This window comes from Hyaena hyaena, unplaced genomic scaffold (genome assembly GCF_003009895.1).
Source record: "Hyaena hyaena isolate Hyena2069 unplaced genomic scaffold, ASM300989v1 scaffold_192, whole genome shotgun sequence".
Classification (NCBI taxonomy): domain Eukaryota; kingdom Metazoa; phylum Chordata; class Mammalia; order Carnivora; family Hyaenidae; genus Hyaena; species Hyaena hyaena.
Window position 1 is genome coordinate 1062244 of NW_024080825.1, and position 17617 is coordinate 1079860.

At 40.6% G+C, this 17617-nt stretch overlaps 1 protein-coding gene across 1 annotated transcript in view; it reads right to left on the minus strand.

Moving 5' to 3' along the window:
* Window positions 1–17617, minus strand: part of FAM186A (family with sequence similarity 186 member A) — a gene marked incomplete at its 5' end in the record, with an annotated part of 87717 nt that overhangs the window by 8841 nt on the left and 61259 nt on the right. The window contains 4 exons of the mRNA XM_039241338.1: window positions 2502–2694; window positions 15180–16987; window positions 17084–17197; window positions 17240–17527. Of these exons, the coding sequence (XP_039097269.1) occupies window positions 2502–2694; window positions 15180–16987; window positions 17084–17197; window positions 17240–17527 (2403 nt within the window). The remainder of the gene's footprint in view (window positions 1–2501; window positions 2695–15179; window positions 16988–17083; window positions 17198–17239; window positions 17528–17617) is intronic.

Sequence of the window (17617 nt, forward strand, 5' to 3'; positions counted from 1 at the left end):
AAGTGCTCTATATATTGTGATTCCTATTAGACAGTTCTTGACACTGCCAACTCATTTTGCTTTATTTCATCTACATTGGCCATATTTTTTTAAACCAAAAAGTGTCAAAAATAGCCCTTTTTTGGCCAAAGAGCTTTAATATTTAAGATATAGCTGTCCTGGAAAATTATGTCTAATTTGGATCAAGCTATGATGAGAATTCTATACCTTTTAAAGTAGCAAGTAATTTGGGTTGCCTGGGTAGCTCAGTCGGTTAAGCATCCAACTTCAGCTCAGGTCATTATTTCATGGCTTGTGGGTTCAAGCTCTGTGTCAGGCTTTGTGCTGACAGCTCATAGCCTGGAGCCTGTTTCAGATTCTGTGTCTCCCTCTCTCTCTGACCCTCCCCCACTCATGTACTGTCTCTCTCTGTCTCAAAAAATAAATAAACTATAAAAAAATTTTAAAAAATAGATATAAGATAGCCCTAGAACTCCAAGAATGTTCCAGAGCTCCATGTTGGAGCATGTAATCCCAGAACAAATCATTCTAATCTCAGCTCTATCACTTTCTGGAAGGCCACTGTCACTCCCAAAAGCATACTAATGGTTATCTCAGAGGGGCTCTGGGACATAATGAGTGTTGTTCAGAGTTTAACAGGATCAGATTCTGTGCATGGTGCTATAAATTAATTTGGGGAGTCAGAGAGAGGGAGAAACAAATAAAAGAATATTGAAAATTGATCCTGAAAACCTGCCAGACAAAAGCAGGAAGGTGGCTTTAAAAAGGAAAATGAGAGGGGCGCCTGGGTGGCTTAGTCGGTTAAGCGTCCGACTTTCGCTTAGGTCATGATCTCGCGGTTCGTGGGTTCGGGCCCCGCGTCAGGCTCTGTGCTGACTGCCAGCTCAGAGCCTGGAGCCTGTTTCAGTCTGTGACTCCCTCTCTCTCTGACCCTCCCCTGCTCACGCTGTCTCTCTCTCTCCTAGAAATAAATAAAACATTAAAAAAAAATTAAAAAAAAAAAAAGGAAAATGAGAGACCCCTCTTCTGAGACACTTCTGGTTAAAAAATGGAACTGCAAAGCATTAAAAAAAAATTTGTGTCCTCTGTTATTGCTAATAATAATGCATAAATATTATTGAGTACTCCAGACGTATAGGCACTTAGATTATATAGTTTTAATATTATTAATGTATTATCTAACTTCACAATCTTTTGAAACAAATGTTCCTGCCAATTGAGAGATCAGATAATTGAGGCTTAGGAGAGTTCAAGTTACTTGCCTAGAGCCACCCAGCTAGTAAGTGGTCAAAATGGGAGTCAAGGTCAGCCTAACTTCTAAATCCCTTCTTTTTATTTTTAAATATTTATTTCTGAGAGAGAGAGAAACAGAGAGAGAGAGAGGCAGTGTGAGCAGGGGAGGGTCAGAGAGAGAGGGAGACAAAGAATCTGAAGCTATGTAAGCCAGTTAAATAAACTCTTATCTCCTTTATTGTAAACTCATGCTATTAAAATTTGCTTTCTGATAGTTTTGAGGAGAAAAGTAACTAACCATCATGAATCTGTTGGAGAGTGGTAACTTTAAGAGTTTTATATCGGGGTACCTGGGTGGCTCAGTCGGTTAAGCGTCTGACTTTGGCTCAGGTCATGATCTCACAGTTTGTTGAGTTCAAGCCCTGCATCGGGCTCTGTGCTGACAGCTCAGAGCTTGGAGCCTGTTTCAGATTCTGTGTCTCCCTCTCTCTCTGCCCCTCCCCCACTCATACTCTGTTTCTCTCTGTCTCAAAAATAAATAAACTATAAAAAATTTTAAAAATAAATAAATAAAAGAGTTTTATATCTAGAGGCTGGTAGATGTGGGTTGACTAGGAAGGAGTTGAGCATTTCTAGAAGTCATTCCAATTCTAATCTTTTCCCATCTAGGGAGTCCAGTCAGCATCCCTGTCATCAATTTAAGAGTTTTCACTGAGGTCATGGTGTACTGGCTTGAATTGTAAACCCCTCAAAAGATATGTTCACCCAGAATCTGTGAAAGTGACCTTATTTGGAAAAAGGGTCTTTACAGATGTAATTAAGGACCTCAAGATGAGATCATTGTGGACTAACCAGGTGGTCCTATATCCAATGACACATGTATTATAAGAGACAGAATAGAAGATATTAGACACATTGGGAAGAAGGCCATGGGAAGGCAGAGGCAGAGATTGGATGTATGCAGCTACAAGCCAAGGAATGCCAAGGGTTGTTGACAGCTACCAGAGTCTAGGAGAGAGGCACAGAACAAATTTCTCCTTCAGAGGCCTCAGAAGGAGCCAGTCCTGCCAACATCTTGATTCCACAAACTCACCTCCAGAAAGGAGACAATATATCTCTATTGTCTTAAGCCATCAAGTTTGTGGTAATTTGTTACAGCCCCTAGAAAACTAGTATACATAATATCTCCAGGTAAGTGTTATTTTCAAAGCTTACCACTTTCATTTTTCTTACAACACACTGGGGAGAGGGAATAGAAAACAAGTTACCTGGCTAAATAAGAATATCATTTTCCTCAGGCACTGATTCCGTTTCTTCTCTAAAGACTTCTGCTTGTTGGTCCAGACCTGCATCACCTTTTTCTGGTACTCATCAATTCTGCTCAGCATTATGTAGAGGTTCCGGGTTTCATAACCTTTCCCAGTGTTTTGGATCGCTTGTAATCGCCTGATTAGGTTGTTTCTTGAAAAAAAAAAATGAACAAGAGTGAGATTGATATACCTACTGATCCTAATTTAGCAAACCTAGTTACTTTCAGTTCTCATCCACAGTAAGTAGAGAGGAATGGGAGAGGGGTGGGAGGCTTGCTTAATGAGACCTTAATCTAGTTCCTTATATGACTAAACTTTCAAAGCTCTCTATGGTGGTCCAGTTTTCATTAACACTGGAGTTTTTTAGTGTTACAGTAGTGTTGCTTATTATTTTAATACATTAAAATTTTAGTATTGATATGTATAAGATGTATAGAAGGTACTCAACACAACTATGAGAAAGACAGTGTCCTTGCCTTCAAAGCATTTACAAGCCAGAATAGGAGACTAATAAATTAACTGTGTTAAATAGAATGAAATGAAGGCTAAATAGAAATATAAGAATGCTGGGGTGCTTGGATGGCTCACTTAGTTGAGTTTCTAAGTCTTGGTTCTAGCTCAGGTCATGATCTCAGGGAACTGGGATCGAGCCCTGCATCAGGCTCCACTTGTGGAGCCTGCTTAAGATTCTCCCTCTGCCCCTCTCCCCCATTTGCTGGTCTCTAAAATTATATTTATTGGGGCACCTGGGTGGCTCAGTCGGTTAAGCATCCGACTTTGGCTCAGGTCATGATCTTGGGGTTTGTGGGTTTGAGCCCTGGGTCGGGCTCTGTGCTGACAGCTCAGAGCCTGGAGCCTGCCTCTGGTTCTGTGTCTCCCTTTCTCTCTGACCCTCCCCTGCTCACATTGTCTGTCTCTCTCTCAAAAAAATAAAACATTTAAAAAAATAAATCAAGGCTCAAGAGAAGTTAAAAAATAAATAAAATAATATTTGTTTGTTAATATATAAACTTGCTATTTGAGCAAAAAAGAAAGCATATTTCGTATTAACAAGAAGAATAAAAAAGGTCTCATAGAAAGTTGTTGCATAGGATCTTGAGGAACAGTCATAAAATGTACTCTCTTGGGGCACCTGGGTGGTTCAGTCGGTTAAGCGTCCAACTTTGGCTCAGGTCATGATCTCAAGGTATGTGGGTCCGAGCCCCACGACAAGCTCTGTGCTAATACCTCAGAGCCTGGAGCCTGTCTTCTGATTCTGTATCTCCCTGTCTCTCTGACCCTTCCCTGCTTACGCTGTCTCTCTCTCTATCAGAAAACAAACAAACAAACAAACAAACATTAAAAAAAAATGTACTCTCCCATGGAATACTACATGACAATGAGAAACAATGAAATCTGGCCATGTGTAGCAACATGGATGGACCTTGAGGGTGTTATGCTGAGCGAAATAAGTCAGGCAGAGAAGGACAAATATCATATGTTTGCACTTATAGGAGGATTAGGAGGAACTTGACGGAGGAACAAGGGGGAGAAGAAGGGCGGAAATGGTGGGGGAAAGGGAGAGAGGCAAACCATGAGAGACTCTTGAATGCTGACAAAAACTGAGGACTGATGGATGTGGGGGGGAGGGGGGGATGGGCATGGAGGAGGACACTTGTGGGGATGAGCACTAGGTGTTATGTGGAAACTAATTTGACAATAAACTATTTGTAAAAAAAAAAAATGTACTCTCTCTCTTTAGTGTATACCACTATGTTTGTGCCTCTTAAACAGACAGTGTTTTGCCATCTCTGTTCTGCAGGAGAGGAAAAAGAATCTGAGCAAAGGTAAGTAACTTTCTATTAAAAAGATTTTTTTAATGTTTTATTTATTTCTGAGAGAGAGAGAGAGAGGGAGAGAGAGAGAGGGAGAGAGAGAGAGACAGCGTGAGCAGGGGAGGGTCAGAGAGAGAGGGAGACACAGAATCTGAAACAGGCCCCGGGCTCTGAACTGGCTGTCAGCACAGAGCCCAATGCAGAGCTTGAACCCACAAACCATGAGATCATGACCTGAGCTGAAGTTGGACACTTAACCAATTGAGCCACCCAGGCAAATAATTTTCTAAAGTTAAAAGCAGATTTGGGAGGCAAACCCAGATCTTTTCTCTTTCCACAATACCAATATTTCTCAAAATGTGTACCCTGATCACCTGGACTGAATCATCTGGGCAGGGGTGATGGGGTGGTGGTGGTGCTTATTGAAACTGCAGGTTTCAGAGTGCTTTCCTAAACCTTTTGAATCAAAATCTTGTAGGCTTCAGGACCAGTATTTTACACAAATTGTCAGGTAAATCTTTCTGTCACTAAAGTTTAGGGAAAGAGGAGGAGGAATTGAGGGAATATCATATAAACAAAGGCAGGAAAATGAGCTATCTATAATGAGCTATCTATTGGGAGTGGTGAGTAGACTGAGACACTGACCACAGAACTGTTAAAGAATACAGTGGAGGACAATACTGGAATGTATGGCTTCTGAAAGATCATAAAAGGCACGTTAAGAAGTTTGGATTTTGGTGTGGGGAGGGTAGGCAATGATAACCCATTGCAGATATTCTTCTGAATGTATGTATTTTACATACACAGAATAACTCTTAGGTCTCTGGTGGGCTATAATTAGTAATTTAGAACCTACTGTATATATGGATTATTTAATACTTAACTGTTAACTCTGAATTAATTTAGTTAATTTTAATTATTTTTCCAATGACCTTACTTTTTTCATATCCCGTGATTTTTTCGCTCTTAACCACTGAGCCACCCAGGTGGCCCATTATGATTTTTTCACTCTTATAACCATCCTTATTACATGTGTTTTTAATCACTTCTCTACATACATTATAGAATCCCTATCATATCCATTCCCACAAATAACATTGTTCTCAGTGAAGTAAGTGGATAGCATTCATTAACCATCATATGTTGTGCATATAAGAGATGCAAATGACATAACATTGTGTAAGTTTGATGTGCACATTGTGTTGATTTGATACATTTATATTGCCATATGATTACCATTGTAACCTTAGCTAAAACCTCTATCATGTCCCATAAGTATCTTTTATCGTGTATGTGGGGAGAGCAGTTAAGATTTGGTTTTTGAGCAACTTTGAAGTTTATATTACAGTATTGTGGCCTATATTCACTAAGCTATGCATTATTATCTAATAAGCCTTGGTTTCCACACCAAATCTTTCCTACCATTTTTCTGTCTATTCACACAGATTTTAGATTTTCTCCATAATTCTTCCTTATTGAAATCACATTTAAATTTCAGGTTTAATAATAATAATTTAATAATGAATTCTTGGAAACTTTAAAAGGTTCATAGTTTCATTTCAAGCTTAGAGAAATTATTGTTCATTGATTTAAAATTTTTTTTTCATGTTTATTTATTTTTGAGAGAAAGAGATACAGAGTGTGACTCAGGGAGGAGCAGAAAGAGGGACACACAGAATCTGAAGCAGGCTCCAGGCTTTGAGCTGTCAGCACAGAGCCGACACGGGGCTCGAACTCATAAACCACGAGATCATGACCTGGGCTGAAGTAGGATGCTTAACTGGCTGACTGCTGAAGTATCTCCTTATTTAAAATGCCCTATCTAGAATCATGGCCATTCAAAACTTCTTACCTTTTGTTCCCTTTCTCTTAGAAAATTCCACTTATATTGACAAAATCTCGCCCCCATCCTAAGGAATATTTTTTACAGTATTTGATATAGAATCACAACCAAGGGAAGGTGCTTTACATTTACTGAGCACCCACTATGTGTTGATCATTGTATTAGAAGTTGTATTTATGTTTTTAAATTTACATTGAAATGTTTTGTTATTTTAAAATACATTATTTCATTTAATCTTTGCACCCATTCTTCAAGGTAAATATTATCATATCCATTTTACAAACAAAACCTCAGAGAGGTTCAGAACTGGAAATTTGAGCCAAGGTGTTCCTGACGTCAAAGTCTATGTTTAAGAGAAAGCATGATTAAAATTTGGATATAAAATTATAAATATAAAAAATATTTTCCTTCTTCAAGGCAGGTTACTATACTATACTATAGGTTACTATACATACTATATAGTATAGTATAGTACTTTAGACTATGGGACTTTGGAAATGGGTTTTTGAATTCAGCTCCACTACTTACTAGCTGTAACATGGGCAAATAGGATGGACTTTATGAATGACTCCTTATCTACAAGTTAAATGCAGTAATGTATCTGAAGTTTCTCTTCTTTCTAGATACTTTGTAATGCCTTGTGTATGTATGTAATTAGCTTTAAATCATTTATTTTCATTTAGTTTTCACTGTCCATGTAATGTTTCCTCAAAAAATTCTAGATTAAACAAGTTTGATTTCCCTACAAAATATATATTTCCTTTAGTCTATCAGCTTTTGCTTCTTCAAGAGTGCAGTAATTCTCCTTTTATTACATATTCCACCAGATTGCCTGGCATGGATGGAGTTAGTGTTAAAATATCACCCTCGCATAGAATCCCTCCCAGACAACAGGAAATACTTTACACTAGTTGGTTATTTGATTATATACCCTTATATTCCTTCAAAACTTTTGGGTGGATGCTGTCTGGCCCTAATTTATGCCTCTGCATGAAGTTTTATTCACCTTAAATTCACCTTCCATATTATTCACATTTTACTTCCCTTGTTAGGAATAGTTCAATGATCCTCTATCACATACAAAATAAAATATAAGTTCTTTAGCATGCCATTTAGGATTCTTTTTGACCTAGTTTATCTTTACAATCTCCTCTCTTGCCATATCCTGCTTATTCTTTGTTTTCTACCAGCAGCAAAGTAGTTTACACACACACACACACACACACACACACACACACGTACACATACTGCTTTTACTTGCTTCCTTTCTGTGCTCTGCTAGACTCTCTGCCTTCAAAGGTCTGGACGTCTAGCAGTTTTACCTAACTCTCTCCCCTGTCTTTAGTCCTCTTCTGTATACTTTGTGCATGTACCATCGTTGTTCTTTCCCCATATAATCACCAGTTTGTGTGGGTATCTCTCTGAGTAGACTTTGAATGTCCTCAAGGCAGGGATACAGCTTATCCACCTTTGTATCCTGCCACCCTCGGTCCCCTAGGTCTAACACAGTCCCTAGCAAATAGTGGTTGCTATGATCAAAAATGTTGATGAATTAAATGATAAATCCTGTCAGGTCACCATAATATTTAGTACCTTTGAGGACTTTCTTCAATATATATGGAAATGAAATGTTTTATTTTCATCATTTGATCTAATTTTATATCTTCTCCATTATTTCTTCTCAAGTATATTACATTGATCTTGCACTAATACAACTTTAAAACTGTATTTTAGCATTTACTTATGGAATTTTCACTTACAGAGGTTCTACAAAACATTCTTTGCTCAAAAATAGTTTAGGGGTGCCTGGTGGCTCAGTTGGTTGAGCATCTCACATTGGCTCATGTCATGATCTCAGCGTCATGGATTTGAGCCCTGCATCAGGCTCTGTGCTGACAGCTCAGAGCCTGGAACCTGTTCAAAAAAAATTTTTTTTATGTTTTATTTATTTCTGAGAGAGAGAGAGAGAGAGAGAGCAGGGGAAGGTCAGAGAGAGAGGGAGATACAGAATCTGAAGCAGTCTCCAGGCTCTGAGCCAGCTGTCAGCGCAGAGCCTGACTGGGGCTCGAATCCACGAACCGTGAGATCATGACCTGAGCCGAAGTTGGATGCTGAACCGACTGAGCCACCCAGGCACCCCTGTTTTAGATTCTCTGTCTCCCTCTCTCTCTGCCTCTCCCCCATTCTCTCTCTCTGTCTCTGTCTCTGTCTCTGTCTCTCTCTCTGTCTCTCTTTCACTCTCTCTCAAAAATAAATAAACATTTAAAAAAAATTTTTTAAAAAGTTCTGGGATCATTTAAAACCCAGAGTTAATACCCATTCTTCTCAAGCTATTCCAAAAAATAGAAATCAAAGGAAAACTTCCAGACTCATTGTACGAAGTCAACATCACTTCGATTCCCAAGCCAGACAGAGACCCAGCAAAAAAAGAGAACTACAGGCCAATATCCTTGATGAATACAGGTGCAAAAATCATCAACAAGATACTTGCAAATTGAATTCAACAGCACATAAAAAGAATTAACCACCATGATCAAGTGGGATTCATTCCCAGGTTATGGGGCTGGTTCAATATTTGCAAATCAGTCAATGTGATACATCACATTAACAAAAGAAAAGATAAAAAACACATGATCCTGTCAATAGATGCAGAAAAAGCATTTGACAAAATACAGCATCCCTTCTTAATAAATACCTCGAGAAAGTCGGGATAGAAGGAACTTACTTAAACATCATAAAAACCATCTATGGGAAGCCCTCAGCTAACATCATCCTCAATGGGGAAAAACTGAGAGCTTTCCCCCTGAGATCAGGAACACGACAAGGATGTCCACTTTCACCACTGTTGTTTAACATAGTGCTGGAAGTCCTAGCATCAGCCATCAGACAACAAAAGGAAATAAAACCCATCAGGATTGGCAAAGAAGAAGTCAAACTTTCACTTTTCACAGATGACATGATACTCTACATAGAAAACCCAGCAGACTCCACCAAAAGCCTACTAGAATTGATCCATGAATTCAGCAAAGTTTCAGGGTACAAAGTCAATGTACAGAAATCTGTTGCATTTTTATACACCAATAATGAAGCAACAGAAAGAGAACTCAAAAAACTGATCTCATTCACAACTGCACAAAAACCATAAAATACCTTGGAATAAACCTAACCAAAGATATAAGAGATCTGTATGATGAAAACTATAGATAACTTATGAAGGAAATTGAAGAAGACACAAAGAAATGGAAAAACATTCCATGCTCATGGATCAGAAGAATAAATATTGTTAAAATGTCATTACTACCCAAAGCAATCTACACATTCAATGCAATCCCAGTCAAAATTGCACCAGCATTCTTCTCAAACTAGAACAAACTATCCTAAAATTTGTATGGAACTACAGAAGACCCTGAATAGCCAAAGTAATATTGAAGAAGAAAACCAAAACAGGAGGCATCACAGTCCCAAACTTTAGCCTCTACTACAAAGCTATAATCATCAAGACAGTATGGTATTGGCACAAAAACAGACACATAGACCAATGGAATAGAATAGAGAACTTAGAATTGGACCCACAAACGTATGGCCAACTAATCTTTGACAAAGCAAGAAAGAGTAGCCAATGGAAAAAAGACAGCCTCTTTAACAGACAGTGTGCTGGGAGAATTGGACAGCAACATGCAGAAGAATGAAACTAGATCATTTTCTCACACCATACACAAAAATAAACTCAAAATGGATAAAGGACATGAATGTGAGACAGGAAACCACCAAAACCCTAGAAGAGAAAGCAGGAAACAACCTCCTTGCCCTCAATCGCAGTAATTTCTTACCTGACACATCCCCAAAGGCAAGGGAATCAGGAGCAAAAATGAACTATTGGGACCTCATCAAGATAAAAAGCTTCTGCGCGGCAAAGGAAATAACCAATAAAACTAATAGGCAACTGACAGGATGGGAAAAGATAGTTGCAAATGACCATATCAAATAAAATAAATGGCTAGTATCCAAAATTTATAAGGAACTCACCAAACTCCACACCCGAAAAATAAATAATCCAGTGAAGAAATGGGCAGAAGATATGAACAGACACTTCTCCAAGGACATCCAGATGGCCAACAGACACATGAAACGATGCTCAGCGTCCCTAATCATCAAAGAAATACAAACCAAAACCATACTGAGATACCACCTTATGCTGGTCAGAGTGGCTAAAATGAATAAATCAGGAGACTATAGATGCTGGCGAGGATGTGGAGAAACGGGCACCCTCCTACACTGTTGGTGGGAATGTAAACGGGTGCAGCCCCTCTGGAAAACAGTGTGGAGGTTCCTCAAAAAACTAACAATAGAACTCCCCTATGACCCAGCAATAGCACTGGTAGGAATTTACCCAAGGGGTACAGGAGTGCTGATGCATAGGGCCACATGTACCCCAATGTACCCCAACAGCAGCACTCTCAACAATACCCAAAACATGGAAAGAGCCTAAGTGTCCATCAACTGATGAATGGATCAAGAAGATGTGGTTTATCAATGGAATAGAATTGAGAACTCAGAATTGGACCCAAAAGTATATAGCCACCTAATCTTTGACAAAGCAGGAAAGAGTATCCAATGGAAAAAAGACAGCCTCTTTAACAGATGGTGCTGGGAGAACTGGACAGCAACATGCAGAAGAATGAAACTAGATCATTTTCTCACACCTTACACAAAAAAATAAACTCAAAATGGATAAAGGACCTGAATGTGAGACAGGAAACCATCAAAACCCTAGAAGAGAAAGCAGGAAACTTCCTTGACCTCCACCGCAGCAATTTCTTACTTGACACATCCCCAAAAGCAAGGGAATCAAAAGCAAAAATAAACTATTGGGACCTCATCAAGATTAAAAGCTTCTGCACAGCAAAGGAAACAATCCATAAAACTAATAGGCAACCGATGGAATGGGAAAAGATAGTTGCAAATGACATATCAGATAAAAGGTTAACATCCAAAATCTATAAGGAACTTACCAAAGTCCACACCCGGAAAACAAACAACCCAAAGAAGAAATGGGCAGAAGATATGAACAGACACTTCTCCAAAGAGGACATCCAGATGGCCAACAGACACATAAAATGATGCTCAGCATCCCTCCTCATCAGGGAAATACAAATCAAAACCACACTGAGATACCACCTCACACCAGTCAGAGTGGCTAAAATGAGCAAATCAGAGGACTCTAGATGCTGGCGAGGATGTGGAGAAACAGGCACCCTCCTACAACTGTTGGTGGGAATGTAAACTGGTGCAGGCCCTCTGGAAAATGGTGTGGAGGTTCCTCAAAAAATTAACAATAGAACTCCCCTATGACCCAGCAATAGCACTGCTAGGAATTTACCCAAGAGATAGAGGAGTGCTGATGCATAGGAGCACATGTACCCCAATGTTCATAGCAGCACTCTCAACAATAGCCAAAACATGGAAGGAGCCTAAGTGTCCATCAACGGACGAATGGATCAAGAAGATGTGGTTTATCTATATGATAGAACACTACACGGCAATGAGAAAGAGTGAAATCTGGCCATGTGTAGCAACATGGATGGAACTTAAGGGTGTTATGCTGAGTGAAATAAGTCAGGCAGAGAAGGACAGATACCATATGTTTGCATGTACAGGAGGATTAGGAGGAACTTAATGGAGGATCGTGGGGGAGAAGAAGGGGGGAAATAGTGGGGGAGAGGGAGAGAGGCAAACCATGAGAGACTCTTGAATGCTGAGAACAAACTGAGGACTGATGGGTGTGGGAGGACAGGGGGAAGATGGGCATGGAGGAGGGCACTTGTGGGGATGAGCACTGGGTGTTATACGGAAACCAACTTGACAATAAAAAAAAAAGCACCTTCAAACCAAAAAAAAAAAAAAGACGTGGTTTATCTATACAGTGGAATACTACATGGCAATGAGAAAGAATGAAATCTGGCCATGTGTAGCAACATGGATGGGACTTCAGGGTGTTATGCTGAGTGAAATAAGTCAGGCAGAGAAGGACAGATACCATATGTTTGCACGTATAGGAGGAGGAGGAACTTAACAGAGGACCATGGGGGAGAAGAAGGGGAAAAATAGTTGGGGAGAGGGAGGGAGGCAAACCATGAGAGACCCTTGAATGCTGAGAACAAACTGAGGGCTGATGGGGCTCGGGGAGAGGGGAAGGAGGGTGATGGTCATGGAGGAGGGCACTTGTTGGGATGAGCACTGGGTGTTATATGGAAACCAACTTGACAATAAACTAAGAAAAATAAAAATTAAAAAAAATAAAAGGTCTGGGAGATATATATATATCTATATATACATGTATATATATACACACGTACATATATATATACACACACACACACACACACAATAGTATATTACTCAGCCATAAAAAATGAAATCTTGCCATTTGTAACGATGTGAATGGAGCTAGAGTGTATTATGCTAAGTGAAATAAGTCAATAAGAGAAAGACAAATACCAAATGATTTCACTCATATGTGGAATTTAAGGATCAAAACAGATGAACACAGAGAGGGGAAAAAGAGAGAGGCAAGCATAGAAAAAACTCTTAACTATAGAGAACACACTGAGGGTTACTGGAGGGAAGGTGGGTGGGGTATGGGCTAAATGGGTGATGGGCATTAAAGAGGGCACTTGTAATGACCACTTGGTGTTACATGTAAGTGATAAATCACTAGATTCTACTCTTGAAACTAATATTACATTGTATATTAACTAACTAGAATTTAAATAAAAATAAAAACTTGAGTCAAACAAAAATAATGATATGAACACATAAAAATCAAATTTTTCTACAGGACAAAAAGCAGAATCAAAACACAAAGATTAAAAATAATAAAAATAAAATTTTAAACAGTCCAGTAATATTCACATGTCCTCGAAGCTGAGCATAAACTTCACTCTATGTCTGCCTAGCAGGGCTTATATTTCTTCCTTTTACTCACACATCTAGCTTATATATCCTTTCCTTGATATGAAGCTCTTGACTAGAAAAGAGTTCCATCTCTAGGATCTGAGAGAAGTGTGTGAATTTGAATAGTAGATAAAACTGCCCTGCTATGGTCTTGATGTACAAAAATTTTCTTTATCCACTTGATGACGTGGCACAAAATGCATGTAATTTTCCAAATAACATATCTGTCTGGGTGGGCATAATCAACATGAGTAATAAGTGTGGTTTCATAAAGTGGAGCAAAAAAAAGCATTTTAAAATAACTTTTTGAATAGTATCTAGCTCACTACGTGAGGAAAGGAGACATTTTCATGTCATTTTAAGCACCACTAACTTAATAGCTCTGTATCTTTTGGGGTTTTGTACCATGTAATTAATGCCTTTTATACCTGTTGATTCTGTTGTTCTCTTTTGTGTATTAAATATTTTTCATTTTGCTGGGAAAAAAATGGTCTAGGATTATTCAGTCTGGAAAGAGAAAGCCAAAGACAGGTAGAGAGTAAAAATATTTGTCAACAAATCTCAGGTTACCTATGCTTTGAAATGAAAAATTTTGATTATATCTTGAATAAGTCTTTTTTACCTTGCTGTTCCAATCATTAGTCCCAAATTAATTCAATCCTCAAAAGTATAAATTTTATGAGAACAGGGTACTTTGCTTTATTCACTGCTGTATCCTTAGCACCTAATACAATACTTGGCACATAGTAGGCATTCAATAAATATTTGTTGAATAAATGACATAAGTTGGTATTGCAATTAATGATAACCCTTTCTAGTATAGGTTTTAGTTTGGCCTCTTATAGTTTTAGGTAAAAGATATCCCCAAAATAATAGGTTGGTAATTTCAAACATAAGTGCTAAGGACAGCAGGACAGTTGTCACTTTCCCCCTATTTCTGATATTTGTAGTCCTTCCATCTTTCTTTCTTTCTTTCTTTCTTCCCTCCCTCCCTCCCTCCCTTCCTTCCTTCCTTCTTTCCCTCTCTCTCTCTTTCCTCCCTCCCTCCCTCCCTTCCTTCCTTCCTTCCTTCCTTCCTTCCTTCCTTCCTTCCTTCCTTCCTTCCTTTCTTTTTGAGAGAGAGCACATGCAAGCATAACACAGGAGGGGAAGAGGAAGAAGGAGAGAGAGAATCTTAAGCAGGCTCCATGCTCAGTGCAGAGCCCCATACAGGGCTTGATCTCATGACCATGAGATCATGATCTGGACCTGAGCTCAAATCAAGAGTCAGATGCTCAACTGCCTGAGCCACCAGTTGGCTGGTGCCCCTATATTTGCAATCTTTTTTTTTTATATTTGCAATTTTAAAAAATCAAGACCAGGACCTGTTTCCTCCAGGTTGCTTCAGCGGCAAGATTACCATGGCAACACCTTGTACGTAACCTGCCATCTCCCATTTTAAGAATCGTATATCTTCTAGTGAACCCAAGAAAATGAAAGAAATTTAAAATAACTGGAAGTATTTTTAAGCTTCTAAAGTTGATATTTTGGAAATGAACCATGATCCATAAAATGTATCTTAGCATCTCTGCTAGAGATATGAATGGATGAAATGGATCATATAACATTTTTTATTTCCAAAATATTTATCTCCTTTTGCTATCTTAAATAGGCTTTATCCCACAGACCTTCTATGAGAGAATATTTTAGGGGCACCTGGGTAGCTCAGTTGGTTAAGCATCTGACTTCAGCTCAGGTCATGATCTCGCGGTTTGTGAGTATGAGCCCCGGGTCGGGCTCTGTGCTGACAGCTCAGAGCCTAGAGCCTGCTTCAGATTCTGTGTCTCCCTCTCTCTCTCTCTCTGCCCCCCCCCCCCACTCACACTCTGCCTCTCTCTTTCTCTTTCAAAAATAAATAAACATTAAAAAAGAGAAGATATTTTAGAATATCTAATCTGACAAATATGTATATACTTATAGGGTAATGAAGGGAGGATATTTGAAATCAGGCCTAAACCAGAAAATGACACTCAATATTACATCTACCTTGCACGCTGGATCAGCCTGTAAGCAATGTACTTGTGGAATAAGTATCCCAGCCGAACTGTGTCCAAATGAAGTGTCTCAATTATGAGATTCCTAGCTGTTGTGTGTAGCTGTGAAGGAAGTCCAGAAGCTTTTGTGGCCTGATTTAAGAGTATCAGGTTCTTTCTCTGAGCCTCCACATCAACAAAATACCTCTGCTCTGTGAACTCTTGGGGAGTAGAAGGGGGCACCATCATCTTGGGTTTCTTGGAACATGAAACTGAAGTCAGTATCCAGGGCTTGTCTATAGGGGGGAACTGGGATTTGTGATCCCATCCAGAAGATGAGATCTGTGATGTTTTGGGTAGTTTAGTTGTAAGAGAAGGTAGTGATGTTATAGGCTTCATGAGAGTGGGAAGGTAAGGGGTTTGTGATACTGGTGCCCTGTAATTAGTAAGATAGGACTGAATTGTTCTAAATTGTTCCATTGCAATAGGATCATGGCATATTGGGATTTCTTCAGAAGTATCAGAGACCTCTGATATTTGGAACTTCTTGGTGGTGAAAGGGGCTTGAGTTACCTTGAAATCTGCAGCACTGGGATGAACCAATGCTGATTTAGATTTCAGAGAAGAAATTGCCAATCTTTCCTTACTTTTCTTGGAGACAGAAGAAGACAGATCTTTCTGGGGCTTTCCAGGAGTTGGGGAGGTCCACAGTGTTGGAGGATGCCCAGGGGTGGGAGGGATCCACAGTGGCGAAGCTTGATGCTGCCCAAGGGTAGAAGGGGCTTGTAGATAGAAAGATTGCTCACAAGTAGCAGCAGGCTGAGATGCCTGGGGCTGCTCAGAGTGTGTTAAGGGTCTAGGTTCCAAGAGCTCCCCATGGATGGAAGAGGTCCCAGGAACAAAGGGCTTCCTAGGAGAAGGAGGAGCCAAGAGACCAGGAATCTGTGCAGAGGTGAGTGGGACTCCAGATACAAGGGGCTGCCTGGGGGCAAGAGGGTCTTCTGATATCAGAGGTAACTGAGGAGTCCAAGAGGTAAAGAACTGCCGAAGACCAAGAAGGGTCTCCAGTGTAAGGGGCTGCCCTGAAGTTGGCAGGGTCCCAGCTATGGGAAACTTCCCAGGGGTCAGTGGGACCTCTGGTGCTACAGACTGAACAGAGGTGGGTTGACTTTTAGAAAACAGGGTCTGTTTAGACGATGGAAAAGTCTGTGGTGCAAGGAGTTTCCTAGACTCAGAAGGAATTCTCACTCCTAGCGATTTACCAGGGGCTTGGGAAGTAGGAGACAGTGATATCTGCGAGGGAATAGGAGAGGACTTCTCAGCAATAGGAGCAGATGCTGGGGGTTGCCTAGGAAGGACAGAAGCCTTCAATTTTTGAAATGATCTAAGCCTGGAAGAATCCAATGTGGGGAACTGCTTAGAAATGTGAGGAGCACTTGGTGTGACAGATTTATCACTAACAGGCACGATCCCAACTTTCAGGGTATGTTCTAAAAGAGGATGGACCCCAGGTGGTGAGAGCCGTTCATTAATAAGAGGTGCTCTTGATTTTAGGTCATCCACCCCCATAGGATGGGATTGTCCTGGGATAAAGGAGGCTCCCAAAGGTTGGACTTGCTGAAGAGTAAAGGGAAATCCTAAGGCATGGGATTTATCTGACTTATCTGATTCCCACAAGTGTTCTGGAGAGAGAGAAATCCCTAATGCTTGAGCCTGTTCTAAGGAGAGAGGGGCACCCAAAGCCTGGGTCTGTTCAGGGATAAGAGTGACAGCTGAGACCCAGGCATTTTCTGGAGTGATAGGGACCCCCAATTTCCAGGCCTGTGCTGCAGTGATAGGAGACCCCCATCCATGAACTTTCTCAGGGGTGTGTATGAAACCCAGGTCCTGGCATTTCTCAAGGGTGAGGGCGACCACCAATGCTTTGAATTGCTCAGATGTGAGGGTAATGCCTTGTGCCTGGGCTTGCTCAGGGGTAAGAGTGATTCCCAGTGCCTGTGCCTGCTGAGGGGTGAGAGTGATTCCCTGTGCCTGACCCTGGTGAGAGGTAAGAGTGATCCCCTGTGCCTGTGCCTGTGCCTGATCAGGGGTGAGAGTGATCCCCAGTGCCTCGGTCTGCTGAGGGGTAAGGGTGAACCCCTGGACCTGGGCCTGCTCAGGAGTGAGAGTTATCCCCAGTGCCTGTGCCTGCTGAGGGGTGAGAGTGATCCCCTGAGCCTGCACAGGGATGAGGGTGATCCCCTGTGCCTGTGCCTGCTCAGGAGGGACAGTGATGCCCAGTGCCTGGAACTTTTCAGGGGTGAAAGTGATCCCCTGTGCCTGTGCCTGTTCAGGGGTGAGAGTGATCCCCAGTGCCTGGGCCTGCTGAGGCATGACTTGTTCAGGAGTGAGAGTGGTCTGCTGTGCCTGGGCCTGCTGAAGGGTGGGGGTGATCCCCAGTGTCGGGGCCTG